Raw genomic sequence first — 10,242 nt, 5'->3', positions numbered from 1 at the left:
TGTGATAAAAGATCAACGAACTTTAACATTAGAAGGCTTTGATTTTAGGTTAGAATGGCATGCCTATTTATGGTATGGCAAAAGAATAGCAAATAAAAACTTGGGAAACCACTATGTAAGAGCAGCACTGATTAGATTTGGGAAAAATACGAAGACAGATTATATTCAAAAACACCAAGCTGGATATCCCCATCTGAAGCATTTTATATTGAACAACTAGATAAGGAAACTTGGCCAACATATGGTCAGATACAACGCAAACAAAATGGAAAAATAGAATTGAAATGAAAAAAAGAGATGAAGGAAATTGATCCAGACGTTAAATGTTTCCTATACATATATATAGCCACCAGGAGCAGCCACCATCGTCTGCCAAGACGGCGGAAATGCTGCGCTCCCGAGTGTCACTCTGGCTCGCAAGGGAAGAGCGATGAAGCAAAAAAGGAACAGCAGCGCAGGCTTCTCTCGCGGCTCCGCGGGCAGCAAAAACTTTATGGAGGGCCGCCAGATGCCCAAGTCGGCCATAGACAGATAAAGTGGAAACTATTTCGGAGAAATGCTCACTGGAGTAAGTTCGACGTCTTCTTGGAAATTTCAAAATCAGAGAAAAGATATTGGCAGTATATGAGATAACAAGAACGAAATCTATCAATACTAAAAATGATAAAGCTTTCACCAATGTAAACGGAAACAGGTTTGGGCAAGCGGAAGATGCACACCTGACTACGCACTAATTTCATGCCTGGAAATGACGATTCGAGTAGGACTAATAGGAAACGAGCAGTACTTGAAAATTCGGTCTTTGGAATGAAATTCTACCAGGATTGTGTCTGTTGATGTAATGCAGTGTTTTCCGGTGTTGTGAAACTACAGGCGAAATACAAACGAACACTGAGCTTTCAAAAGAGACAGTGTCACCTGATCCGTATCGCTTAATTCAAATCCAAATCAGATAGGCAACGACCCAGCAGACCAAGCCGCTTGTCGGCCAGCACTGCCATTCATGAAGTACTCTTTGTCTTCGAATCCCTATACATGATAATTGTTTAATTTTTGATGGATCTGATATTTGATGTCCAAATCTGATGTTTGATGTGAATCATTCTATGATTTCACTTTTTACAAAACCGACCCGAGCACTTTTTCGCGATTTAGAAATAGCAGCGATTGGGCAATCTCTGCAACGATGCAAAAGATCTCATAAATTTCAAGCTAACAAGGCAGAGACGATGTCTCGGTCGGGCAGGGAAATTCACTATAAATACCCATCAAAGTACTATGGATCGGCGTCGTTTATTAAAATCCTTCAAAAAAGCAAATGATTGTGTCACAGCAAGGAATGACACAATGGACACCTTGTGATTACTTCGCTGTGTACACTACCCACATTTCGGACACACAACCCTTCCGCTCTGCTCCACATGTCCCATTTGCACCCTTTCCATGTTTAAATATATAGCTGCAGCAGCCTCACCGCACTGAGAATTTTGCAGTTTTTTGCAGGCACGGTATAAAATAGCTGGTTGGGAGTGCGTTATTCTGAGATATGCGGGAGTGGGAGGTGTGAATTGTTTGGATGGGTAGTGGTGTGATTGTCTTCTGTCGTAGTTCTCAAGAATAATCTTAGTATTTGGGGCATTTCCAGGGTAATGTGAATAAACGTTACATTTCAGGACGGTATATTCAAGGAATCGGTGAGTATTGGGAGAATAGTTTTCATCGCTTATACAGCTTGCTATCGCTCACGTAGTCTCTCCGCTTCAAAATGGGAAGTATGTATAGCAGTTCTTTTTCTCCTAGTATTTCTATACGTATGGTTTAGTGTTGTGACACACTTTTTTAGGCCATTAGAAACTTAACGATGTTGTGTAGAACTCATCGCAAGAAAAGGCAGTACTCTTGTAGGTGCTTCTAAGTGAAAAAGGTCTTATTTACTCGGATGTACATGTGAAGTAGGAAGATGAAGATGTAAAACCAATTCAGCATGTTTTCATGAACAGTTTTCTGTCGAGTGTTCTTGCAAATCTTTCAGATCCTTAGTACTGGATTTTCATCCATATGGATTTTTCGTCCAGGATTTTCCACCACAAGTTTAATCAAAAAATTATGATTGCAAAATCCGTGAAAAAGTGGATCTCAAAGTGGTTTGTTGATTGAAGTGGGGCCATGATTAATAGACTTCCTTTCACCATAAATTTCAAAATTCTGGACGATGTAAGTAAATTCACTGCATTCGTTCGGTTTCAGTAAAGTTTTTGGAGTTTGTGAAGCCGTTTTGTGGTTTCGTGCCAGAAGTTTCGAAGCCTGAAAGAAAAATTCAGTTTCGTGAAAAAATGTTATGGACAGCAATTACATTATTCGTGTTTCTTGTTTGCTGTCAAATACCCTTGTTTGGTTAGTGGTTTTCTTATCTTTCACTGTAAATAGGACTAGTCAGAAATGACAATATGTTGTTAAAAAATTAAGTATGATTAGCAGCTAGGTAATTTGGTGGTATATACACATATTTATTTGTTTGCTTGTTTATTATTTATTCATCCATCAACTAATTAATTGGTTAATTAGTTAGCTAATCCATTTGTTTGTTCATTTATGTGTTTGGTTGTGTCACGGTCCCAAATTTCATCTGGTAGATTTATTGGTCAAGCACATACGCTTCTTTTAGGGATCATGTCGACAGACAGTGCAGATCCGTTTTACTGGCTTCGGGTGATTTTGGCCTCAAATAGAGGAACACTTATGGAACTTGGCATTTCACCTATTGTGACATCTGGTCTAATAATGCAGTTATTGGCAGGTGCAAAAATCATTGAAGTAGGAGATACTCCAAAAGAACGCGCTCTTTTCAATGGCGCGCAAAAATGTTTGTTCAAAGATTTGTTTTAATAGATTGTCGTTGGTACTTCTTATTAACGTTGTTTGAATTGCCAGTGCAAAGTCTTGTCCAAAGTAGTCGTAACGGTATGAAAATTGTGCTTAGTGCGTGTATTGTCTAGCACCTAGTGCGATGTTCTATTGCTAGCATTATGAGTTGTTAGCATAATTTCTATTGTTAGCATTACTCATTTATTACCGTCATCTATGCTTCTAGTGTTTGGCATGGTAATCACGATTGGACAAGCCATTGTTTATGTGGCATCCGGTTTATATGGCGATCCTACGGAAATTGGTGCTGGTATTTGTTTGCTCATTGTTATTCAACTTGTTGTAGCTGGCCTGATTGTTTTACTTCTGGATGAGTTGTTACAGGTATGCGTAGGACGATTCATGTGTCTGCCTGTTATAAGGAATGTTTTCTCGCATTTCTGTTATGAATAGATTGACTACGTTTTCGACTGAAATAGCAGCTTAGTCAAGCTGAATAATTCGACTAAAATAGCAAATTATTCAAACCAAATCTCTTTTTTTCTTTTTCCTTGCCGATCCGTGTTTATAATTCAGCGTATGATAAACAAATTTTGAGGTCAACTAATCTTATGTTTAAGAAAGGATATGGGCTAGGTTCTGGTATTTCATTGTTCATCGCAACAAACATTTGTGAGACGATCGTTTGGAAGGCTTTTTCACCAGCTACATTAAATACTGGTCGGGGCACCGAATTTGAAGGTGCGATCATTGCACTTTTCCATTTACTTGCTACCCGAAACGACAAAATTCGAGCACTGCGTGAAGCGTTTTATCGACCAAACTTGCCAAATCTGATGAACTTGATGGCTACAGTACTTGTATTTGCTGTGGTTATATACTTCCAGGTTATTTGATTTTTGCTTTTTTTTTGCAAATCTGGTTGTATAATTTTTTCATTATTTTAATACTTCAACTTTTTAAAGAAACATTGATTTTTGGCTTTTATGCTTATTCTTATGACAACTTATGAATTTGAAAGCTGTTCCTTACAGCATAGTTGCGCTCAAGTGTTTCATTTCTAGGGATTCCGCGTTGACTTGCCGATCAAGAGTGCCCGGTATCGTGGACAGTACAGTTCTTATCCAATTAAACTTTTTTATACATCCAACATTCCAATTATCTTGCAGTCTGCTCTCGTATCTAATTTGTATGTTATTTCACAGGTAAGCTGACTTTCATTGAAATTCGTACTGCGATTTCATTCATATTTTGGGTGCGGCTTGATCTGGGTAACATATTTTAGCTTAATGTTCATAAAGTTATATATCCTTTCCCTCGATGGTTTAATTATATAGCTTTATATTTCATTTTTTGATGCTGCGATTATTTTAATCTGGGCTAATATTTAAGACAGTTCAGCGATACCCTATATCCAGTTATCCAGTTTACATCAACTAGTTTTTTTTATTTGTCCCAACGAAAAACAAAAACGTAACAAAAGTTTTAATGGAAATGCGGAACTGATTCTGCTAGTTCTACATGTAACAGCTTTGGATTTCATGTTTCTGTTGACAACTTCACGTTGTTATGGTTGGAGCAGAGAATTTCTTCTAAAAGTATGTTAAATTTAATGTATTAGATGAAATTCAGATGTTGGCTGCAAAATTTGGCGGCAATATCCTGGTCAATTTGTTAGGTACGTGGTCGGATGCAGGTGGTTATCGAAGCTATCCAACTGGTGGCATTTGTTATTACTTATCACCTCCAGAAACGTTGGCACATGTTATTGAAGATCCTATGCACTGCTTTGTATACATTGTTTTCATGTTAGGTTCATGCGCGTTTTTCTCGAAAACATGGATAGACGTATCTGGGAGTAGCGCGAAAGATGTGAGTTGCATCCTGAGATCTTCGCATATTGACTTTTATTGGATAAAGGTTTACTGCTTTATGTTTATTTTTATTTCTAGTTTATTTTCTGGGAATTTAGGTTGCAAAGCAATTAAAGGAGCAACAAATGGTAATGAGAGGCCATCGTGAGAAATCAATGATCCATGAGTTAAATCGATATATTCCAACAGCTGCTGCATTTGGTGGTTTGTGTATCGGAGCCTTATCAGTCACTGCTGACTTTATGGGTAATCGGTTATACGTTTTTAATATTATGATATGATGAGGTGTTAGGCAGATTCACTTTCATCATTGCTTCTTACCTGGGCGTATATTATTCATTTCTACACGAATTAATTTTTGGCTTCTGGATTACTGACAAACTTCGTTCTTTAAGGAGGGGGCAAAACTTCTTTTGCTTTGCCGGTTGCTTTGTTGCTACTAACTACTAATGTTTATAATTTCATAATAACTGTCAAAGATTGATCGGTTTTTTTCGACTCCTTGAGACTTTCTATTGCTAGTATGATATAGCTGTTTTCCCAATTCGATGCATTCAAACCTGGATTTTATTTTAAGGTGCGATCGGCAGCGGTACTGGCATCTTGTTGGCAGTAACAATAATATACCAATATTTCGAAATATTTGTTAAGGAGCAACAAGAAATGGGAGGTGTAGCAGGAATGTTTTTCTAATATCTGATTGTTAATTGTGGAAGATTAAGTTTTGCCTTCTCAGTTTGTTTGTTTGATTAAGCATGAGATATACTAAGAATAAAATGGAACATCAAAGAAGTATCTTTAGTATCCAATTTGATATTTGCTCTCTTTAGAAACTCTCCATGTAACGACAGTCACTTCTGCAGTTACATATTCCTTAGTTTTTCTGTTTTTGCTAGGTATGCTCATGATATAAACATTATCCAAGGAGTAGAGCTGATGATTCTGTTAATAAGTATATTTGGTTCATATTTTATACTATATTTCTCATGTAATTTATCTTCGAACTGGATTTCATTTGCGTTATAGAAATAGTTTTACATCCCGATGATGGGTGTGATACTATGAAAATGTTACCATTTAATTTATTAGTTGCAGCGAGTCTTGAAGTAGTTCTTTTTTTCTTTTTTTACGTTTACATAATCCCTTACAAATATGGTTTTATCAACAGGAAATTTGTAAACCACATTCTCAAGAAATCTTTCAGAACCTTGCATGCTGTGTTTTGTCATATTGTCTCGAGTGCGTCATTGTGGTAGTTCCACTTAAGTATTTGGGCAGTTGTAATGTAGTTAGAATTCATACTATATTGAAAAATGAAACTTTGCAAGTGTGTGATTGGTTGACAGTATCTCATCTGACATTTTAGGTTGGATGAGTGATAAACAGAAGTTATCTTTGATAATCATATGCCGAACTGTCGAAATATTTTCAGAAGTGTTGGGAAGCTTTCCGTTAGAGATCTTAACATGTTCTTGGCTTTAAGCTTTTTCTTAATAAACTAATTGGCAGGGATGTGTCCTTGTGAGATTTTAGAAGTCGTTTTTGTACTAACTATACTTGTAAGGCGTTGACTTGTGGCAGTATTTGTCTCAAAAAGTTTCCTTTTGGAAGTCTTCTAAGAGGAACGGGGGGTCAAAATGTCGAAGCTCATTTTTAATCAGTCTAACTTTAGGAGAGTTTTCCGATCTCTGCTCTATTCATCGAAAGAAATTGGGTGGGGCTGTCGTTCTTCACTTTTAGTTTGTTGTTCATGCTGAAGGAGCATCTTGAAACTGGCTGGTCATTTTTGAAAGGACGGCGGAATTATTAGTGTGCAATTAAATTTGGTAGGTTAATAAATTGTCCGTCGTTTAAATTAGGCGGTGCGTGGTGTTTGACACATTAAGGTACAGAAAAAATCCCTACTGACAACTAGTAAATAATTTATCATATTGTCAGTGGATGATTTGTTATTATGCTATCGCTAGTTGAATCTCTTGAACAGTAAAATGTTTTCTGAAAACCTGGTGGGGATTCTCTGTTGTGTTTCACTATGATTATCATTATAAAAGAATCTTACAATGATTCTTGCTATAAAAGAAGTGAAAGAAGAAAATAATTCACAGTCAAGATGGTAGGTTCATCCGCAGGAAATTGCGCTGTTTGGGAACACCTAGGCCGAGAAAGGTAGGATATATCATTTAAGGTGAGAGACTAGCAATATAGCAGTTCTTGCTTGAACACATTTCTGAGGCGCTGTAAGGTGTAAAAGGTATAGAAATGCTCTTTTACCACCTTTCTCGTTATGTCACTGAACTTTTGGCTTTGTGAACAGTAGTTGTGTAATTGTTTAACTATGTGATTGAGGAAGTAGGATGGTGTCGGATCTTACATAGAACCATAGAACTACATACTGACATGAGGAAATGATGCTGGTTAGAACTTCCAGTCATATTTCCCACGGGATTAGCAGATTTGACGTTTCATCGTAAAATTTCGCAGGTCCCTTATTTGTTGTATGTTTTATATTTTTCATGACTATTATTAATCTTTATTTCTAATCAGTAAAAGATCCACTTTTGAAAGATAAAAGGTAAATAAGATAATAAAAGGTCCACTTTTGCTTTTTTCCTTTGCCAACGTTTTGATTTTCGTTTGGAAAAGTTGAATTGATGAATGCAAGCTCATAATTCTACCATCATGCTTTTAGTTGGTTATTTCGTGCATACTTCTTGAAGAATAGCAGCTGTACAGTTAGGAACAAATTACAGAATATATTATGAACTCTGATCTTTTTTCAATCAAAGCATTATGATGTATGGAGTTCCAGTTTAAGAAATTTGGAAGAGAACTTAGTAGGAGACGTAGAGAGCTGTTGAGGAAAGCCTCGAATTCGGATCCTATCTCATGGAAAATCAACGCTATTTCAATACGAAGAGATTAACTGCAGAACCTATGCAACAAGAGATTTTTAGTATCACTACCTATTCATGTAGCATATTTTTTGAGCCGGAAATCTGAAATAAAAAAGATCTTAATTTGAAAATGGGGTGCGATGTAGTGAAGGTTTTAATAAGGACCATAACTTATGTGTTTTTAAACAGCTGTTGAAAGAATGAACATCGGATGCTTTCAAAATTATGGGAGGTGACTTAGGGCAAAAATGGAAAGGATTACCGAAGAAACAAGGTATCTGGGTCAAAAAAGTCAGGGAGGATGGAGCAATGGAATTCATATTGTTTGCATCTTTTTTGAGAATTGTTTTCACTTATTATTTATGTTAATGGAACATAAATTTCAGAGAACTCTACGTTGCCTTCGTGAAATTTGTAATATGTAAGCTCGATTTCTGGAGATACATATATGTGTTTTCTGCAAAAAATATTTCGCAGCAGTTTCCGAATACATTTCATCAAAAGTTAAAGTCTATTTCCCAAAGGGAGAAATTGCGGCGTAATGTTACAAAATGTACAAATTAGCGTATACTACTCAGGACGAAATTAAGGCTGACAGAAGATCTCTGCTTGTGAAAGATATCTTGAAAGAGAGAGAAAAGGGTGAAGATTTATTGTGTTTTGGAAAGAGTGACGGATATACCGTAGAATATAGGTAGAAATGACGAGCCTCCCAAGATCATCGAAATTTACGGTGATCTGAGGCGATGAAGGCGTTTAAGAAGGATTCCATTTCTGATTAAAATTTTTGATTTAGTGCTAGCTTGATAAAAATGATCGGCATAGAATCCCTGAGTGTTTCGGTGGGAATTGCTGCTAATTTATAATCCTACTTAAATATTCCGCCGGTTTATCACTACTGGAGAAACGAATAACGAAATGATTTTTAAGGTTTACGAAGCTAAAACAATTTACGTTTGAACAAAGCGAAACGATTACAGTGCGCAAAATTGACTTTTTTTCTACAAAATGTAAACATATTAGATGCTCATATATAAACTACCAAGCCATTCAACCAAAAATTGTTAGGAAACCGTTAGATAGCCCAACGGCGGTATATTAGCGATGAGTCCATGTAAAGATTTTTTTTCTACAGAACTCTTCGTTCCATCACTACTGTAAACAAAAATTTAGCTTCCAATCACCGTCCTATCACATTTCATCTCACTTTTGTTATTTAAAGACAAGTTTTGCTTGTTAAAGCGGTTCAATCAACTGTCATATCCGTTTTATTGAGAAGTATCTGACGTCTTAACCGTTATTTTGTCAGAAGTTTTTCTCGCTATCTCGAAAAGATTACATGGCCTTTTTGCTCTCGTTACTATAAGTTTAAATTCAATATCGTAGCAGTTCGTAAACAGAGTAAAAAGTCATTGATTTAAATGATTAATTTATCGTGTCTGGCAAATTATAGTTATGTATAAAGGTATTTCTAAGAGCATCAGAAATGAATCGTGATTAAACTCATAGGATTCTTTAGCATTAGTGCTATTTTATAAACTGTTTTTTTCAATTTCATTTTTTTCCTCTGTTCAAAAATCAAATCACCAATTGCTACCATAACACATTAGATGTACAAATCAGCTATATTTATAAATTATTCGGAGATATTATGGAGCAGCCAACTTTTCACGCCATTTGGTAGGATAAGCCAGGAGTATAGCAGATTCATACCATTATTGTTGATGTATGGTGTTGTCTGTTCACAGTATGTCTATCTACAGGGTATGTGTGGTTCTTCGACCTCAGTTGTTGCTCGGTCACTCATTCTCATCTTTTCAGCTGTGCTGTAATAAACTCTCCTTTCCTTCTAATAATCAATCCACTTCATTGTCATCATTTCCGACCCTTCCCAATGGTCTGGAGAGCGGTTTCACTCGTCTTCTGTAATTGCTCTGTTTTTTTTTTCTACAAATTTCGTGTTTCGCAAAAATGAGCTTAAAAGATTCACAGTTATGGAATGCACTCAACACTTTATAAACAGTGTTTTTCTTCTTATACCACGCTATTCCAATTTCATTACCCGTAATATTGTTACTATTATTTTTTATTTATCTATTTCTTATGTTTTTTGTCAGTTTAAATTTATTTTTTATTGGTTTTGTCATTACTCTGATTTAGTTATTAATTTATCAATTTTATAGCGGGAAATTTCAAGGGAAGCAATTTTCGTTGATTGTAGTAGCTAAACAATTTTTTTGGTAAATGTAAATTGGTTAGGTTATTGCAGGATATGCAAGATACCAGCACAAGATATTGCAGGAAATGGGAAACACTGGTTTGTTTGCAATAGGAAAAACAAAGATATTATATAACACAAAATGGTATAAGCTGCATTACAAGCGAAAAACAATTTAATTCAGAGATTTGAAATTTTTTTGATTCGGAGATTGAAAAGATAATTTGAATTTTTTCTGAATACACACCTTTACCTATATATCTTTTTTCTCATGGCTCACGATTTGCTTCATGATCAAAATACCAATCCTTCTTATTTTTCCCTCACAGTGAATTTTGCACTTCTTTTTAACAAGTGCACTAATCCCTAACGAAATGCACACTGCATCATA

General features: G+C 35.9%; 1 protein-coding gene across 1 annotated transcript; it reads left to right on the top strand.

Annotated features, from left to right (window-relative positions):
- The first annotated feature begins 1,667 nt into the window (after window positions 1-1,667).
- Window positions 1,668-6,092, top strand: LOAG_02516 (transporter Sec61 subunit alpha). The gene is made up of 9 exons (XM_020446026.1): window positions 1,668-1,772; window positions 2,248-2,394; window positions 2,666-2,863; window positions 3,092-3,249; window positions 3,486-3,752; window positions 3,930-4,070; window positions 4,498-4,737; window positions 4,838-4,985; window positions 5,317-6,092. The coding sequence occupies exons 1-9, from the start codon at window positions 1,766-1,768 to the stop codon at window positions 5,430-5,432; spliced, it is 1,422 nt and encodes a 473-aa protein (XP_020303582.1). The 5' UTR covers window positions 1,668-1,765; the 3' UTR covers window positions 5,433-6,092.
- The last annotated feature ends 4,150 nt before the right edge of the window (window positions 6,093-10,242 follow it).

Source organism: Loa loa (assembly GCF_000183805.2).
Source record: "Loa loa unplaced genomic scaffold supercont3.28, whole genome shotgun sequence".
Taxonomy (NCBI): domain Eukaryota; kingdom Metazoa; phylum Nematoda; class Chromadorea; order Rhabditida; family Onchocercidae; genus Loa; species Loa loa.
The sequence above is the reverse complement of the archived record's forward strand: the minus strand, read 5'-3'. Positions and strand labels throughout refer to the sequence as shown.